Source organism: Corvus hawaiiensis, chromosome 30, assembly GCF_020740725.1.
Source record: "Corvus hawaiiensis isolate bCorHaw1 chromosome 30, bCorHaw1.pri.cur, whole genome shotgun sequence".
NCBI classification, from domain to species: Eukaryota; Metazoa; Chordata; class Aves; order Passeriformes; family Corvidae; genus Corvus; species Corvus hawaiiensis.
Genome location: NC_063242.1, coordinates 4,393,764 through 4,413,944, shown reverse-complemented (window position 1 = coordinate 4,413,944; position 20,181 = coordinate 4,393,764). Strand labels below are relative to the sequence as shown.

At 37.8% G+C, this 20,181-nt stretch overlaps 1 protein-coding gene across 1 annotated transcript in view; it reads left to right on the top strand.

The window, feature by feature from the left end:
- LOC125318546 (dynein axonemal heavy chain 5-like) overlaps nucleotides 1-20,181 on the top strand; it is a 151,230-nt gene that overhangs the window by 49,609 nt on the left and 81,440 nt on the right. The window contains exons 41-47 of the mRNA XM_048289429.1: nucleotides 1,076-1,254; nucleotides 7,360-7,547; nucleotides 8,753-8,947; nucleotides 14,650-14,784; nucleotides 15,800-15,989; nucleotides 18,424-18,641; nucleotides 19,553-19,864. Of these exons, the coding sequence (XP_048145386.1) occupies nucleotides 1,076-1,254; nucleotides 7,360-7,547; nucleotides 8,753-8,947; nucleotides 14,650-14,784; nucleotides 15,800-15,989; nucleotides 18,424-18,641; nucleotides 19,553-19,864 (1,417 nt within the window). The remainder of the gene's footprint in view (nucleotides 1-1,075; nucleotides 1,255-7,359; nucleotides 7,548-8,752; nucleotides 8,948-14,649; nucleotides 14,785-15,799; nucleotides 15,990-18,423; nucleotides 18,642-19,552; nucleotides 19,865-20,181) is intronic.

The following is a 20,181-nucleotide window of genomic DNA, read 5'->3' as shown; positions in this document are numbered from 1 at the left end:
CTACACTTCATATCAGACACAGTCCATGTCATGGCATACACCAAAAATGAAATGGAAGGTCTATATAAAACTTGTGCTGTGTATTCAGTTTGTCCTTACCTTATTTTCAGTAGCAACATTGTTAGGGAGTGCTATTTTTTATGTGTTAAATGACTGCCTGTTAACTGATCACTGAGTAATAAGATGATAAAGCATTCTTACTGCTATATTAGAAGGAGTATTCTGTTGTTTCATAAGAAGTCATATTAGGTGCTATCATTTGGGTTTTTTTCCAGTGCCCATTTTATCTCCCCACATATATAATAAAGCTGTTGAGTTTCACAGTGATGAAATGTGTTTGCTGTGATTTTTGACCATTGGAGACTAGAGCAACAGGCTTTCTACACCCTTCAGTAACCTCCAGACCATTAGGGGAGGCTGAGACTTAAACCTGAGGGTCTCAACCCAGGATGGAGACTGAAGCAGAAGATGATCATAGGACTCATGGATTCCTTCTCTTTCTCCATTGCCCATTGCAATCTTCCCTCTCATCCATTACCCTCCTGGAACTCAAAGACCTCATGTGACTGGCAGCAATGCTATGGTTTGGCTGCTACAGAAATGTCAAGAACAGGAGGTGCTTTCATGCTCTGTGCCTTCCTACTGCCAGATCAGAGAGCCCATCTTGAATGCTCTGAGGAGAGAGTAGGAGGGAGGGGGAAAAGGCAGAAATCCAGTGGCTCTGGGTGCTGCAGAAAGAGGTTAAGTCACGGAGGAAGGGTGTATAGTAGTCTGAAAAAATCACAATACTATAGTATTTTGGTATTCAGCATTTAGAATTAGCCTGTGGATTTCCTGGGCTGTTGCAGTCATGGCTGTGCTGGATGAATGCTTTTCTGCAGGTCAAGCAAAGTTGGTCCTGGTAACTCAGCTGCACAGTGTGCAAAGAGGGTGACTGAGGACTCACCGTATGGAAGTACAACCACTTCTGCCCCCTTCCCCAGCTCTGGATAATATAACTGTTGTGGTTGCATTGATGGACCTCAAGTAATTAATGGAAGGAAAAGATTCACAGATCTGTTTGTTCTGTCTTTAGGTGTTACATCACTCTGGCACAGGCCCTGGGCCTGAGTATGGGTGGTGCACCAGCAGGACCTGCTGGGACAGGGAAGACAGAGACAACTAAAGACATGGGCAAATGCCTGGGAAAGTATGTTGTTGTTTTCAATTGTTCAGACCAAATGGACTACAGAGGACTTGGTCGTATTTATAAAGGTAAGAAAGTATCTCCTTTGTTCATTTTAGAGTCATAAACTTTTGTCCCTTCAGTAGTGAATTAGCAATGATTTGGAGGGCATTTTCATTCCGTTTCCTCTTCTTTCCAGGCACTCATCAACTTTACCTGATATTTGATTTTATTTGATTTTTCCCCTTTTTTTCCTGCATGCTTTCCAGTATTTTTTTCTGTTCAAATATTATTGGATGGTGTTTCCTATGTATGTCTACTTTTCCTTTTCCCTTTTAATCCTACTGGTTTTTTAATGCCTCTATCCCACCCATCTCATGTGGAGAGGATTTATATTTATTATTTGCCAGATTTGTGTTGAACAAGACAATCAAATGTGAAGCTTAATGATATCGTGCAAGGAAGGGAAATATGCAAAATGTTGCAGTGTCTCATTTCAAACCCTGGGACTCTCTTGAGACCAGGAAAATGAGACAGTGGTCAAATTCTGATAACTCTTCATGATAAACAAAGCTTTGAATTTAGTTTTGCAAAAAGTGATTAGTGATCCCAAATGTGTAGGCTCCATTATAATGGTCTGTTTTCTTGTGTATAGCTGCATTTATATATGGACTGACAGACCACAGAATGCCACCATTTTCTGTGAGTGGTGGGCTTTTAACTCTAACATAAGGTATCATAAACAAAATTTTCACAGTTGTAATAAGGCTAAAATATAATCTGGGGGTAATATTTAGTTTTAATTAAGAAGCCAACAAAGCTGGCCATGATTTTTTAAACAGAGGAACATTTCTGAGCTAGAGACTGAACCACCTATGCATGTGAATACCTTCAGTTAAGGTCACAAGTTTCTCAAAGCACCTCTTGTAACCCCCACAGCTTTCGGCCAACTTTTGATTGCACATCTTGTATCATGTGTGCAGACCTTTAGTGTCAGAGGTTTATTTTGCTCACTGTTATTGGACAGAAGAGGCCTGGGATGTCTGAATATGCTCATAGTGCCAATATACTGGGTCTCTGCTGTACCTGCAGCCATCAGTCTGTAGGGGAGATGTTAGCCTTGTTTCTCCTTGCAGTGGGTTTGTTTTTGATCTCACCAAGCTCTTGTCTTCTTCTGCTCTACTCCTTCTGTGAGAATGTTTGTATCTCTTTATGTTCACTTCTTTGTATTAAACTGTTTGTGACTTGTGTCAGTTCAGACACCTAGTTTTGTATCCTTGCTTTTTTTTCTGTCTTCTTATCCTGAGCACTTTGGTAACCTATCCTTTCCCATTTCAGATTGAGGCAATAGTGGCAATTGCAGCTTGTCGTTGATTTCTTTTATTAAAACTGGACACAATTTCTGTGTCTAAGAGCACAAGTTGAATTTTAGGGCTCAGCTTTCTTTTTCTGTTGTTTTTCTATAAGCTGACCATTTTCCATGTAATATTGTCATCATATGCTGCAGAAGAAAAGTAGTACTGTGTAGTGTGTCCTTCTTCTCTGGCTGCCTCATTTAATGGCATGCTGGTGTTCAATATGAGCTAGAAAAGATGTTTATAGAACTCATCTAATTGCTGCTCAAGCAACCATGATGCCTGTGACTGCTTATCTCAGTAAATTTGCAAGTGGGATTGTAGCTTGCCTCTCAGAGAATTTGCCTGAGAATTAGGTAATAGATCCAACTAAATAGAGCCTGAATAGGGTGGGTTTTTGCAGCATTCATCAGGCTGTTGTGTGTCTGGGAGTAAAAGTATATAAGACATTATTGCTTTAATTTGTGAAGGGACATATGAAGTCCATTGTTTTGGACTTAGTGTCACTACTTGGAAGGACCTGGCTTGCAATCACCTTTTTTATGTCTTTAAAATATCTGCTATTTCTTGAAGAGTGGATATACTGAAATTAGGGAAGGAAATGAGCTCCTTTTGATTTAATATAAACAGCAAAGTGAGTTCAGATGAAGATTCTTTACTGCATATGAGGTCTTTAATGGAAAAAAGGGATAGTTCTTCTCAGCCGTAGAAGCACTTTCATGCAGACTGATAAGAAAGTTCTCGTGAAACACACTACATATTTCAGTGCACACAATGGGAAATTTTTCAGACTTCCACGTCTGTGATAGGTTTGGTGCTCCATCACCAGTGTTTCCAAACCCAAACTTTTCACTTTATGTGGTGGTGTGGGTCAAGTCATCAGACATTAGCAGGTTTAGCAGTGAGGAGAAAAGGGGCAGGGAGAGGTGGTGTTGGCCTGCCTGCAGGCATGTTTCCAGACTTCTTCTGTAAAGACGAGAAGTTGGATCTTCAGAAAAAAAGAAACAGAAAAATATAACTAATACAGCATATATGGTATACTATAAAATTATCATTTGAAGTTCTGGTTGGGTCAGAGTTGAGGTTTGGTCTTCCTGTTTCCCTGTTCCTATCTCTTTTGTTTTTCTGTGTTACTCAAGAAATTCATAAGCAGATGATCTAATTGATATGTTCAAGGCCTGGACTTTCATCTTTGATAGTTTTGTTTCTCAAATTTGAACCAAAATGTCGGTTGAGATACAACTTGTCACCTCAACTGGACCAGAGGTAACCTGAGAAAGTACCAGGGATGCAAGAGGGAAGATGAATTTCCAAGTTTTCTATATCAAATTCAGGGTTGTAATTGCCCATGAATAGCAAACCAGGGATACTTCATCACTGTTCCTGAGAAGTGTTGGTGGATACCCTTTAAAAAACATTTTGTCTGTGGTTGCCAGTAGATGGGTATAAAAGTTGTGTTTGCTTTGGTTCTGTTTCCTATAGTTACAGTCAAACAATTCCAGTCTTACCTGAAGTAACTTTTTGTGATTTGGTATTTAATGCAATATTTAATGTAAGATTTTATATTTATCTTAATTCAGAAGGTGAATACACAAGTCTGGCACTCTATAAATTCTTTCAGAACCAATGATTAGTTTCTAGTTTGCTGCTTCTGGGTTGCACTTTGGCTAGACAGAGCTTTGTTTCAGTGACATTTCCATTGAATTATGTCACTATGGTGCTACTCCTGTGTAAAATCTGGGGGGGGAAAAAAGAAAAATACACAGATATGCATTTTATAGTCTGAGGGGCTAATAGCTATTCTGTGAGATTCTTACAGCATGTGAGAACCAGGTTTGGAGGATATCTGTACTGATTTGGGCCGGGTTGTTGCCACAGTTTTTAGATATAATTAAAGATCTCTTTAATCCTGTCCTTTATTTTCTGCTTTTACTCCATTTCTGTGTTTGATAACCGTAATATATTCAGCATGGGAGCAGAATTTAATTCACAATATGACAAAATTACATTGTCTCTTGTTTTGCAGCAGAGAGTTTGCTTGCTGTGCCCTTGCTTGTGTGTATGTTTTTAGCATACGTGTGGTTTTTTTCCTTTTTCTTTTTAAGCACCACTAGAATTAAATAATTTAGCAAGAACTGAATTTATTCAAAGCTGTGGGATATTGGCTTTCCTGAGAATGAGGTTTCCTAATTCCATGCAGCAGGTGGCATTATAGAACAAGTGAATTTTTTTTCCTTTCCCAAAGAAAAATTATTTGGTCAGAACTGAATCTCACCATTCTATAGAGAAATTAATTTCAAAACCCTTTAAGATACAGACAGTAAGTGTAAGAGACAATATTATATGGAACTAAGTTCTTAGATAAAGAATATCCAGCTTTAGAGCTTTTCCTTGTTGTATCCTGAAGAGTAGATATTAATGTTAAATAAACAAAGCAGAAACCCCACTTTTTTGGGTTTCTTTTTAGAATGGATCCTAGGAGTCATGTAACACATGTAGGAAAAGGGGACAAATGCATTTGAAAAATCTCCACAATAATTTTTTTATAGGGAGCAGCAAGAATGGGGCAGCTCCATGAGGGAAGACAAGCCAGGAGCCCAGGGTGACCAGCACAGAGGCAAGGGCAGGGACTTCTCTCACCAGGGCACAGTCCCACAGTGCCTAGGAAGGGCAGGTTGTTGACAGCTTGTTCCCATCAGCAGTCCAGTGACCATTAGACAATGTGAAAGGACCAGCTGGATACAGGGTCCATCTAGGAAGTTCAGTCAGAAACAGCAGGAGACAGGACTGGAGGTAAAACTGTGGAGTTGTGGGCTCCTCCAGGAAGTTCATTCAGCAATTCAGGATAACAGGAGATGAGACTGTGCCCAGCCCTGCACACAATACAGTTTGGACCTGCCTGAGCTAAAATGGAACTCCTGGACTGGAGGACAGAGTGTATGTAGAAGCCTCAGGGAGGGCTATTGAGGGCATCCAGGGCCCAGATATTCCTTACAAAAGGAGGGGAACATCAGTTAAAGGACTTGCTGCCACACCAGTGAAGTCAAGGAACATTCTTAATTTGTTTTCAAAGACAGTAGGATTGAGTATTTAATGTTTTAAATTTGGTAACTGTCTATAGAATTACTTTAATCTTTGTATCATTATGGCATTGTGGTTTTGTATATATTCCACTTGCTTTTAATTTTTAAAATTAAGTCCATGTAACTTTTCATTCTCTCCAAGTTATTTTCCTTTGGAGTGTCTTTTTTCCTTACAATATCACAGAAATTAATTAGAAGCAGTTTAGGGAAGGATTAAATATGGAATTGAGATAAGTTCACGGGAGATCTGCAGTATTGCCCAGACTGAATCAAGTCTTAAGAAACCAATTTTGGTTGTACTACCACTGATTTTTATCTGGTTTGACTCCTCTAGTTTTGTTTTTCCAAAATTACATGGGTAAAAAAGACCAATTGATGCAACATTATTAGAAGAATTGGTTAATGGGCATGAAAAATGCATAAAAAGTGAATGTCAGAAAAGAAACATAAAAGCAGCCTTAATGGCATTTGGAGTAAGATGAGAGTTTCTAGAGGAACATCTTAAAGGGCAAGAGAAGATCAGACAAGGAAAAGTATAGGGAAGGGAAGTAGCAGATTATGAGAACAGGCTGAGAAAAAGCAAGAGAAGGAAAAAAATTGAAAGCGAAAGGAAGACAAAGTGAAAAAATACGTCTTCATAGTATTAGTATTGATTTTTTAATACTTTCTCTTGGACTATCTAAAGTTCTTAAGGAATTAACATAAACCACCCATAGATTTATTTTACCAGTGCTATAGACATTGCCATATAAAGTATGGGGATTCAGGGGAGCTTTGGGCACGGTTATTTAGCACTGCAAACACACAAATGCCTTTTCTTGGACATGTGCTTTATTTATGCATTTAGTACTGCCTTCAAACTGCTTAAGCCAAGCTGAGCTCCACCAGTCCAGTGGAGTGAATTAAACACTTCTGAACATTTGTAGGTACGGACCCAGGCAATAGGAAATAGGAGTCCAGTGTGGTCTTTGGGAAGGGAGAGAGGGCATCCATGAAGCTCCCGCATAGACTTACTAGCCTTTGTCTCTTGTGAAATGGGTGTGGAACAGCAGGGGGTTACATAGCTTTCCCACTACTGCTCTGGAATGCTGCCACTGTGGACCCTCCTATTTCAATCCTGTTAGCATGGCACAGGCGTACTTGACTCTCCCAAAAGCCATTCATTTCATGATGTTTGTGGGTACTACTGTCTGTCTAAAACTCCATGGCCTGTTCCAAATAACAATTCTAAGTGTGACATCAGATTCTTTCCTCGCTCTTGAACGGTAGGACATTAATCTCCAGTAATTTTTTACCTATGAAATAATTGTTATAAAATGCTACAATGCTTCTGTCAGAAATGTAGTGGTCTCTTATTTGGTTTTGTGCTTTTCATTTAGGTAGGTGTTTCTCAAGCTCATCTTTGACAACTTCACCCCCTGCATAGATGAGTTTCCATGCTATATGCACATTTATGCTATTATATGGTACTGTATACAGTATTATTGAACACTTTCTCCCTAATGGTTGCTATAGAAGTCTAGGATTCTTTGTGAAGAAGTTTATGTATCTTTCATTCAAGGGGTGATACTTTTTCTGCGTGTCATTAACGCACAGCCCACTTTATTTTGAGTTTTTACTTTCCTTTTTACTCCGTGTTCATGTTTATTCTTCTCATGTTACACTAAGTTGCATAGACCATACTCTATTTTGTATAGAAATTACTCTTGTTTGATCTGATATTTTAACAGAATATTTCCCTTTTTGCTTTTCTTAGGTTTAGCTCAGTCAGGTGCATGGGGTTGCTTTGATGAATTTAACCGCATTGAACTTCCAGTTTTATCAGTGGCTGCTCAGCAGATACATATTGTACTTCAGTGTAAGAAAAAAAAGAAACCTCAGTTCACTTTCACTGATGGTGACGTCGTTGACATGGACAGAGAATTTGGTATATTTCTGACTATGGTATGTCTGTAAATACATGTAAATTGCATCATTGTGAAAAATCTTTCCTGTTTCATTTCCTGTTGAAATTTTCCTGTTGAAATATTGGAACTGTCTGTTAGAAAATAGTTAATGAAACTTGAACAATAATTTGGTAAAATCATTATGATATTATTTTCTCTTGTTCATATTTTTTAACTGGCTCTTAGGACTTGAGGTATGGATTTACCATTAACTACATATTTTAAGGACTTTTTTTAGTTAATATTTGACAGATTGAGATTAAGTTTAACCCCCTTATATTTTTAGTCAAAGTCTATCAAAATAAACCAGAAGTAATTGACCACTGCAAGGACTACTGTAGTTGGTCTGGTCAGTATTTTACCACCTGTGAAATACTTTTGACCACAGTCCTAGAAGACAGCATGAAGGAAACCACCTTCACTCTGGTTCACTGGCCTCCTGAAGATTTTTCCTTGGTGTCTGTGGACTGCTTCTAGCAGTGCAGGAGGCAAACCAGCTGGAAAGTGTAAGAATACCTTAAAAGCATCTTTGTATCTCTCCCTCCTTAGCTACCTATATACCCTTAACTCAAAATGGAAACCTTTGTTTTAGGGTGTCCTACCTTTGAAAAAGTGTTAATGTTATCACTGTAATTTGAGAAAGAGGGCAAATAAGTGCCATAAAAAGGCCAGGGGGAAGACAGTTTGGAAAGAGCTGAAAGAGATTAAGAAGTTACCGCTGCACAGCTAGTTGTCACAACTGAGTCATGCAGTACTCATATGAATGACTTAGACATCTTCAGTGAAAGGTCAGATCCATTAGTTTAAATTATACTCAGTAATGGCTTGCACTGCTTGACTGACTTTGCACTGAAATGGTTGGGAATGCTCACAGGGGACAGTAACCTCCTGCACTGGAACGCTGTCAAGATTCTGAGGAAGTAACCATCTAAAAGAGCTCCAGCAAGATCTGTAAGTGGCTGTCAGTCCATATCTGTGGGTCTTGGACATCTCCAAACAATATGTGATACCCCACAGTTCATGAACTGCAGTATTGAGGCAACTGTGTACTGATGGGTAATTGTGACATGCTCAAGTTTATCCTTTGTAATCTCGCATGTGCTCATCATTTGGCATGTGTTTGCCAAATGATAATCAGGAAAGATAAAACTTTCTATTGTGCCATTATTATATATTGTTTGGGTTTATAAATTGCATTTTCAGAACCCCGGCTATGCGGGACGACAGGAACTTCCTGAAAATCTGAAGATTCTGTTTCGCACGGTTGCCATGATGGTGCCTGACCGTAGCATTATTATGCGAGTCAAGCTGGCAAGTGCTGGTTTCCGAGACAACCAAGTCCTTAGTCAAAAATTCTATACACTCTACAAACTCTGTGAAGAGCAGTTATCTAAACAGGTAAAATAAATATTTGTCCAACTATAAGCTGTCACTAGATGGATATGGAGATAATATACTTTCATAGAATATGTAATTATTTTCACACTCATGAGCCTATACATTTTTAGGGTTTTCAGTTTCAAGTTCCAGAAACAGAATCTGAAATGATCATGTTGTTTTTACTTTTCACAGTAAATTGAGTAATATAGGGAGTTTGATTTGCGATTTGTAGACAGAGTGCAGTTACCGGAGGAGTTATGAGGAATGGTGTATATTGCTGTGCTGAACTTGCAGAGGACACATTTTTCAATGTCTTCACTTATGAAGGCCAGATCTATTTCAGAGGCAGTGTAAGAATTGTAACTAACTACAGAGTGCCTACAAGGCTCTGGTTTGCTGAGTGGTCCTAGAAACAGAAAACTGCTATTCCCTTTAGGATAGGGTATTTAAGTAGAAACAAAAGTGGTTCTTGCCTTTTGAATGCCCTGTACTGGCTGTCCACTAGAGGGTCTCAATGAGAAATTGTTGGAACAGTGGATAAATTGTAGCTCAAATGCCTGCTTGGGTTGAATAGTGATGAACCTGGGCTAACTGACGATAGTCTCTATTAAATAATTTCAGTTCTATACCATATATATATTAGTGCCTGGCCTTTGTAAGATGAAGTTTTCTTATTGCCTCAGTTTGTGTGGTCATTTTTTGTCCAGGAGATGTTTCTTTCCTTTAGTGTGAAAAAGGCATGTAAGCAGGCATCAGAAATTTGACCTTCTACCTCTGCAAAAGTGCTTTGCTTGTTTTGTGTTGTCACAGATTCTGGAACTGGTTCACCCTTGGGCAATGTACTTAAAAATTTAATGCACACACCCAAACAAAACCTAACTGTGTACAAAACTTATTTTAACTATCTTAAGGGTGTACAATGTTTTATGCACAATGATTACTGCATCTACACAATGAGTGCAGAATTTCTCTCTGTAGTTTGGTCATTTCTTCAGCAGATATTGCCCTGCAGCCTCTGAGATAGCAAGATTCTCCATTTATCATGTTAATCAACATACTGAGCATATAAGCAAGCCTTATCAGTTGGCCTAGGGAATCATAGGAACTGCCCGGAGGACTCTGTGAAACTGCCTGAAATTCCCACCCGGAAAACTCCTGTGCCAATTAGTCAAATGCTTTGTTGTCAAGGCAGGTAGCTCAATCACCTTGTCTCAGATCAGTCCTTTGCCTCATATATGCTGATGCTAGCAAGGAAGTTCCTTCATATTTATGAAAATTAATGACCAAGTGCTCTGGGTGTGCACATGGGCACAGCCCTTACACTCAGCTACATCACAATTTTATATCTGCATCTTACGCTTATATCTCTCTTATAACTTAAATTCCATAGTTCTTTCTATGTAAGCCATGATGTCAGTGGGGAATAGTCTTCCATGAGTATTTATAATATATCTTCAGAACCACCTAACATTTCTACAGTATTCATCAGAGAAGCCTGCTATGGTGATCTTTCTTCTAACCATTTATATCATGTATCATATAATGGATCACTATACTCGGTATCATGAACTAGGAAGCACAGCCCATGGTAGTATGCTAGTTTGTCCTGCCTGTGCCTGTGAGCAGCCCTTTGGACAGTCCTGCTCTTGTATAAATCCATTATATACTGTTATAAAATCAGAGAAAAACTGACGGGTTCTATACATCTTCTCAAAGTGGCGTCAGCTAGAGAGGCTCAGCACCTTGTCTAGATGAGCTTTGACTATCTCCAAGGATAAACACTGCACAGCCTCTTTGGTCAAGCTGTTGAAGTGTCTGACCACCTTGTCTAGTCACTATTTGGTCTGTGAGGATGTTATTGGAGACAGTGTTGAAATCTCCTGGAATGGCTCTGCCAGGCTGTGTTGCCCTTCTAGCAGATATTGGGGTGTGTCAAGCTCCTGCTGAGGATCAGGGCTTGCAAAGATGAGGCTAATTCCAGTTGTTGAAAGAAAGATTCATCAGCTTCTTCCTTATCAGGATGTTTGCAGCAGACATCTGCCACAATGTTGTTGAGCCCTCTAATTCTAACACAAATTCTCTCAGCTGGGCTCATTAGCCGTCCTAAGGGAAAGCATTCCCACTCTTTCACTTTTAGGGGCAATTCCCTATCCCTCCATCCTGGCTTGTCCTTCCTAAAGAAGCTGTATCCATCCATTGTGCCTATCCCCCCCCATTTCCTAGTTTGACTGTAACCCTGTAAAGCTGTACCTGCACACAGAGCTGTAATATTTCCCTGTTTTGTTGTCATGCTGCATGCCTTAGCAAACAGGCACTTCAAATTAGCAGCTGCTTCTGCTTCTGCCACAATGCTGTTCTCTTCACCCTTCCTTATCTGCACACATACACTCGAGAAGGGTCACTTTCCACACTGTTCCACAATTCCTGACGTCTCTCTTGTCCACCACAGACTGGATCTTCTGCTTCTCTGTTGGGTCCACCACTTCCTCACTTGAATGTGTGTTGTTATTGTAGTAGTAATGAAATAATTTGAAACACTTGCTAAAGTTCCTTGTGAAGTTTGTTGTAGGTTGGGGAATACACCCAGTGTAATATGTAATTATATAGAGAGAGATCTAATGAGTTAATCAGATTAGATACAGGAGTCTCATGAACTGAACATATTTCTAAGAGTACTGTGGGACATAAATTGCTTCTGTGTAGCCAGAAAACAAAAATTATAAAGTACAGACAGTCTTAGAGGCATATTTGATTAGACATTAGGAAGAAATTCTTGACTGTAATGGTAGTGAGACACTGGAACAGGTTGCTCGGTGAGGTTCTGGACTCCCCATCTCTGGAAGTGTTCAAGGCCAGGTTGGATGGGGCTCTAAGTAACCTAGTCTAATGGAACATGTCCCTGCCCATGGCAGGGGGTTGAAACTAGATGATCTTTAAGGTCACTTCCAACTCAAACCATTCTGTGACTCTATAATTCATATTAATCTTTCTTTCCTAGTGGAACTTATTTATTTAATTTTTTGATGGTAAATTTGGAATTCCAAGTTAAGTAATGCTGGGTTTTCCAGGCAGTTGACTGGAAAGATCAGGGTCACATAAAGAGCCAGTGCAATAGGAAATGGCAGAACGCTGCCTGTTTTCAGCAGATGCAATATATCAACAGAAGAAAATAATAAACAAACAAGCATTCACCAGCTGAACTTATGCCGCAGAAGATATAAAAGGAATGTGCCGCAAGAAATACATGAAGACCTCCAGACATTTTATACACACAAATGCAGACTCTGTAGAAAGAGGAACTCTGACTCACAAGTAGCCAAAGGCACCCAGAGTGACTGTCATCTCCTTCGGTAAAGAAAAACAATAAACAGTAAAGTAAAAGAATAGTCCTTAGCAAATGTGGGAAGCTTGAGGTGTCCACAAGCCTGTGCAGGAGTTATTCTGACAGAGGCCCCAAAGCTGAATTATTTGGCTTTGTTACAGGACTTCTTCCCCAGTACCTCCTTCCACAAAGCCTCACACAGCTTAGGAAAAAACAGAAACTGAAAAGAAAAACCTAACAAAGCTTGAAAGCAAGTGAGGTGATAAACCCCTTCTGGGAATCATCTCTTTAAGGTGCTTTCATATGGAAAAAAACACTGATATTCCTTTTTTCTTTTCCCCATGGAACAAACTATGCTTCTAGTACTGAGACCTTTTTTTTTTTCAGATTTTTTATTCTTCCTTACGAGAGCACCAGCTATACCACTGCAATCCATTTTGCTCAAGCACAATCTTTAAAGATTGCTGTTAAAAGATGTAGCAAAGAAATAACTCATAATCCACATTTGTCAGTAAACACGCGCTGTTCTGTGCCATTCCTGAAAGGCAAAACCATTGTAAAACTAGAAAACAGATTAAGGTAAATACGTGATTGTCACCTTGAACCACCCATCATGCATGTCAATTGGAATGCACCAGAAATTCTGTCTTTAAAAGTCATTTAAGTTTATTTTATATTTTCTAGTAGGTATGAAAGTATTTCTTCAAATTTAACAAAGTCATCGCTTCTATAGAATCATCAGCTGGTGTAAGTTGGAAGGGACCTCCAGAGGTCACCTTGTCCAACTTCCTGCTTAGCACATTAGTGCAGGTTGCTAAGGCACTTTCTGAGTTTTGAATATCTCTGAGGATGGAGATATTCATTCTCTCTGGGTACTTTTTCTGTGTTAGGCCACTCTCATTGTGAAGAATTCTTCATTACACAAACTGTTGCAATTTCCCCCTTTGAAAATTTTGACCATTGCCTCTTTTCCTTTCATGTAGTCATCATTTGCTGGACTCATTCCAGTATGTCAATGATAGTCATCTAGCATGGAGAAAAAGAAATGTATCAGTCCTTGTCATGATTCTGGGCATCTCACTAGGACATGCCATTTACCAAATAATGATGAAGTCAGGTGACATCTGACTTCATCAATGTCACATGAAGTTGTTAATCTTTTTGTGTTATTGTTACATCTACAAATAAGATTTCCTGGCAGTATGCGGCTGCATATTCATACCTAACTTTTTCAACTGGTAACAACCTGGCACCTGATTAAATAATAGAAAATGAGGCAGGGCAGAGCCTTGAGGAATCATCCAGTCACCTTTCTGGAGGAAAAATAATTCTTAATTAAATAATTTGCTATAAATGTTTGTCACTGTTCTTACCATTTTCTATTGATGGATAGGTTGCAGTTTCCCAGGCAACCTGATCCAAAGTTTCATTTTTGTTCTGGTCACAATATTTTCTCCAAAAGTTCGCTCGAATCCCCCTTGCTGTAGTTAAGCGCATTACTTCTTTCCCTTCCTTTTCCTCCTGTCTTCCTCTTTGCAGGTCTCTTTTGCACGTGGAAGACTTTTACCATCACTCATCCTGCATATTTGCTCTTCCTACTTCTACAGTAGATTTTGTATTACTTTTTCCAGATATAGCATGTTTTCTAGTCAACTGATAACATTTTTTTCTTTTCAAATTTCTCTTCCATAGGGTTCATCTTCAAATGTGGAATCCAGCCTTTGGGCACAGTATAGAAATGCCAGCTACAATGGAAATATATTTTCAATCGTCCTAAAAAGGATACTTGTATTTTTATTGCCCACTAAAATTGCAGATAAGTCATTGGGCAGCTTGTGACCTCAATGCAATGTCAGATATTTTTCCACAAAGCTTTCTGCACCTGATTTGTTTCTCAACTCAGTGAAGGAGAGTTGTTACTCTGTATTTGTGCAGTTGGTTGTTACCATCTGTAGTATTTTGCACTTGCCTTTAGTTAATTGCATCACACATAGATAATGTGTTGAATTTCTCTTGGTAATTTTGAACTTTAGATGTGATCTAGTTCACCAGTTTGGTATGATCTGCAAACCTAATCAATAAGTTATTTCTTACTGAAAATTCTGGGATTTATAGGGTCATTATATTTATTTGTCAGCCTGGGAAATAGGGGTGGGCTTTGTACCACCAGAAAGTACACTTTCTGGTATGGACATACAACACTAGAAAATATCTTCAGGATTTGATAGCGACAAAACTGGAAATCTATTTGAAAAGACAAAGAGCTGTGAATTTAATCATATTTAGAAGTTCAATAACATTTATTTATTTAGTGAATTTAATTTTCAGCCCTCTCTTGAATTTTGTTTTGATCAGTTTGATCTCTATAGTTCCAATTTTGTTTATGCTTTATTTCAAGGTTCACTATGACTTTGGGCTTAGAAATATCCTGTCTGTTTTAAGAACACTTGGAGCAGTGAAAAGATCTAATCCCCAAGAGCCAGAGAAAACTGTTGTGATGAGAGTTCTGCGGGACATGAACCTCTCCAAACTGGTACTGTAACACTGGTGACTTTACCCAACAGAGTATTTTGTTTGCATTTTTAAGGATCTTTATTGTGCACTTTGAAAAGCTATTTTTCGTCAGCAGTTGGATACATTATTTTGCAGTTTTTAGTATGATTTATAAGTGAGTTGAGAATCAGAATACAGTTACTGTGTGAGCGCAATTTGTCTTTTAAGGAGAGGAAAACACATCATAAGCTTTAGCTGAAATAGTCTTTGGAAATACCATGAGATCCTAGGGGATCTACCTGGTCCTCTAATTGGCTCTTGTTTTTAATTCTTTTTACCCTAAGGAGAGAAAGAAAGAATACATTGTATTAACTTTTAATAATGTCATCAAAGATCCTTCTTAATCCAGAATTTCAATTTATACATTTCTTGGGACTCTGTTGCCTTTTCAGAACATCATAAGAATTGCATTAAGTGAGGTAATTGGAAGCAGCTAACACCTACTTGTATAGTCTAATGTGTTTAGATAATACTATTTAAAGTATTCATCTTTCTTTCTATTGCTGTAATTAAAAGGTTATAGCATGTCTAGACTCTGTGTATTTACCTTGGGAGCCAGTTTGGTGATGGAACCAATTATTCTGTTTCTAATGTTAATCTATTCAGTGCATTGGTATATGTGTTCAAACCTATAGCCATGCTTCAGTGATTTACAGAAGGAAAAAATCATAAAAGTTCTAAGGCAAAGTATGATTGGAATAAATCTTGCTGACTTATGTAGCAAATGAAGAAATGTGTGTGTATACACTGAAGAAAACTGTATTAAGTTGTTAGAGTTTTTATCAGCCTAAAGTATTTAATTTAGAAATTACTACTTGTGATTTCACTGTATGAAATTCACTTCATAAAACTGATGGATAATTATAATATTTTCTTTGGAAGAGATAAGATTTTCACTGCCGTCTTTTTAACAGCTTATCTTGAAGATTGTTTACAACTATAATAATAATTTTGATGAATAAATAATGTATTTCCCCTTACTTTATCCTTGACAGGTGGATGAAGATGAACCTTTATTTATGAGTCTCATTAATGACCTGTTCCCTGGAATTACTCTGGATAAATCTGGGTATCCTGAACTACAGTCAGCCATCCAAAAACAGACAGAAGAAGCAGGGCTTATTAATCATCCACCATGGATACTTAAACTTATTCAGCTGTATGAAACTCAACGAGTCCGACATGGTTAGCATGCTAGATGAGGCTTTGAGACTGCGTTGTATTTGAGACTATATTATATTATCTGCCACTAGAATGCAGATTAATTTCATGAAAATTGTTTTAAAAATTTGAACAGATGCCATTTTTAGAGCCTACGTGGGTATTTTGCTTAGGAAGCTGTTACGACCTTTTTTTAGTGTGCAACGCTTTGTTGTATTATGTTTTTATTGGGAGTATGAGTGTGGCCTTTGGTGATTGAAATTTCTATAGAACAAGTTAAAATTGATACATTAAAATCCAGAAACAGCAATTTTGTTCAGTGTTCTGAAAACAACTGCTGCTCTCAGACAGATTCAGTCATGAAGCTCGAGTATAAAGTTACTGTGAGATTATAATGTTGAGAAGATTACACAAAATAATCTCTCAAACCTTTACTTTGATAGATTCTACCATGTATGAGATATAATTCGAAGTGTTTTCTTTGTGATCGATTCTTGCCATTTATACTGAAGAGAAATAAGCTTTCTTCCTGCTGGATCAGGGGAGTTAGACAAGATGGACTCCAGAGGTCCCTTCCAGCTTCAACCATCCTTTGATTATATGAAAATGCATTTTTACAGTGCAGAAAAGGCCATTGAGTAAAGTTTATCCTGTCCTAGGAAAGGTATCAAAGACAGTAGTAAATCCAGGTTTACAATTCATAGCTCAGTGGAAAAAAAATACCCCCACTTTGAAATGTCCCCCATACCCCTAAACTCTAACTAATGATTTTTTGGTAAAATAAGGGGAAAATATAAAGGAAATGTAACTAAAGCAGCAAAGATTTATGAAGATACCATCCTTCTTATTTTCATGTCATAATAAAAGAATAGTCAGCTTAAACTAATGAAATAAATGAAATACTCCTTCACATACCACAGTCTGAGTCCTTAATGCCTCAAACTTGTAATTCAGACCAAAGAACTGGTTAGTGCTGTGCAGACTTACTAATTTACGTCCAGATCTCTGGATGCAGTGTTCCATATCAAACCATAACAACTATTTCTATATAGGAACCATGGAAGTTTTGATTATTTCAGTTATGATTAAATGTGTCTCTTTTTAAAAGAAGCTGTTTGATTTGTGATACACAACAGCTTCACTGTTCCTCAGAAATCTTCATGATCCACTGTGGTATTCTTCTTAGATGCCTCTTCTCTCCACACATCCCTACTATTCTCCTACAGGAGATCATGCAGCTCCAATTGTCCGAACAGTTGGATGCTCAGACCTTTCTATGACAGAAGTTACTGCATTGAGGGAAAAAGATTATCTTTTCCTTATTTCCATTTGTCCTACTCATGAACTTGAATTTACAGAGAGGTCACCATGGGATTTCAAAAATTTATTACTTAGTTGAAATATGGCAGTATGTGCACATGAAGTGCTTCTACACACATACACACGCATACACACATAGAGATTCAGTGCATGGGTCCTGAAATCTGTTTGGCATAACAATTTTGGTTGAAATACCACTGAAACCAGCTGAAAAGCCATTTGGTTAACATTGAAGAGCTTGTATTAGATTTCCCCATATGTAACATATGGCACAAGTAAGTGATTTTCTGAGTCCTCAGATTGTTTTGGGGAATGTCCAGCTCCCTTTAGTTTTAGAGAAAATATCACACAATCTGCATTGCACTGGATTAGGTTTGTAATTTGGGTTTGTGCTTGTTCCACACCTTTGTTGAAGATGTTTTCAAAGCCAGCTAAGGATTACGTTATCCAGTTGCCTTTAGGTCTAATAGGAGCTGTCTAGGTCCCTTAAATGACTTTGGAAGTCTCAATTTGAATGTCCCATCTGATTTTGGACAGATTTATTAGGTGATTTAGAAAACATAACAAAAAAAGTTCAACCATAGGCTCAATTTATTATTGAAGACATGATTTATTTTTCTTTGGTAATGTGTATACACTGATGAAATTAAGTGTGGTTGCTCTTAAATGGTTTTATGTAAGAAAGAGGTGTTAAAATGCCAGCATGGATGGATGCAGGTACATGTTTTTGTTACTTTTGCATTGGAAAGATGCACTCAATTTTGTATATCATTGGACAATTCTCATTCTCATTAGATAAATTTAGAAATTACTGCGTTTGTTTGCCACCATTCATGTCAATGTCATTGCATGAGAATATCAAGAGGCAGTTGTGTTTTCCCGTTAGAAAAAGGAAAATAACTGCCTGAGGGAGGATACAGACCCACGTAGGCTTGCGTATCATACTAGAGAGACATTTACAGAGGCCTTTTAATAATAGTTTCAAATTCTGTTTCAGTCAACATTAAGTGGAATGAGAAACATGGTTATGTATTGGCTTTTGATAAAAATAAAACAGGGATCATTGATGCAATGAACCATTAAATGGTAAGGCAACACATTGACATTTCATTTTAAACCATATTTGTATTGTTTTAAGGTATGATGACTCTAGGTCCAACTGGTGCAGGAAAGACAAAATGCATTAATATTTTGATGAAAGCAATGACAGATTGTGGTGCTCCTCATAAAGAGATGAGAATGAACCCAAAGGCAATCACAGCTTCCCAGATGTTTGGTACCCTTGATGTTGCTACAAATGACTGGACAGATGGTATTTTCTCTACATTATGGAGAAAAACTTTAAAAGCAAAGAAGGTAATGGATGTTGCATCATGATAGACATTTAATACTGTTTCCATAAGGTGTTTCCATGAGTGTCATTATCTGTCATTTATCTGAAAGGTCATCCATTATAAAATCAAATGGGAATATGCAGTGTTAATTTTACTTTGTGTCTGATGAGCTCAATGTGCACAAGAGTCAGAATTATATACACATCCCAGACAGCACTAGGCTTCCCAAGCATTTGAGGTTCCAGAATTAATTTAGAAAATATTTTAAGGGGTTTGCTTCCTTCTGTAAGCAATTTAAACACAAAAGCAAAGTGTGTTCATGTTTTGATGTGAGAACAGGAAAGTCAATTTTCTCCTGTCTGGTTTTAATTCATTGCCACTCTATTTCACTAGTTATATAGGAATGTAAGGCTTTGGTAAGAAACTGATGTAGGCATTTCCCAGTTCTCTTATCAAACTTGCAGATCATGTTTCATGGAGTCATAATTACACTCACATCTTCTGAACAGCCACTCAGTTCTGACTTGGAAAAGGGGAAGCCTTACATGAAATACTTGGGTAACATCCCACAAGGACTGACTTTATGCCTGTGTCTATGACTGCATTTAGTGGGAAACATTTTCATCCATCTTGATGGATGCTGGGTTGGCTGATGTACTTTTGTAGAAGAAAGATACAATTTTCTGGTTAGTACAGCACAAATTAATTTTTGTCACTGTTTCTTAATATCCTTTTTGTTGTGACACAAGATGACAAAGGAAGAATTAAAATCACTGAGCAAATTATAAATATTGCATTTTTAGATGGCTTTTTTGCTGAGCACCAAATTATGGCATTATTTACATCTAAGAGTACGTTTTCTGATATTACATGAATGTGTATTTTTGGTCAATGTAAGTAAAGTTGAGTGTGTATGTCTATCCTTTTTTTTAGGGGGAGCATATCTGGATAGTTCTGGATGGACCAGTTGATGCAATATGGATTGAAAATCTGAACTCTGTTCTGGATGATAATAAGACCCTTACTTTGGCCAATGGAGATCGTATTCCGATGTCCCCCAATTGCAAAATTATTTTTGAACCTCACAACATTGACAATGCTTCCCCTGCCACAGTTTCTCGTAATGGGATGGTCTTCATGAGTTCTTCAGTGTTAGACTGGAAGCCTATTTTAAGGGCTTGGCTGCAGACACTACCTGTTACGTACTCTGACATCCTATGGAATTGCTTTAATGATGCATTTCAGGTACTTAATTAACTACTTCAGAAAAAAATTGCATTTTTTATTCTTTATTTAATGAAACATTGCTGCTTCCTAAGTGCTCTTTCAATTATTTACATTTCTTTGTTTATGTAATAAACTAAAGATGAAGGATTAAAAAAAAGAGAAAATTATCTCTATCAGTAATAAATGACTGAAACTATAACAGATGAATAATCTGGGTGTTTTGGTTTTGCCTCCATATGATAGTTGGCAATGAATTGTTAAACCTGTGATTATTTTATATTGCATGTTGGCAAAAACAGATACTTTCTTTACTTGTAATTTTAATACTGTAATTT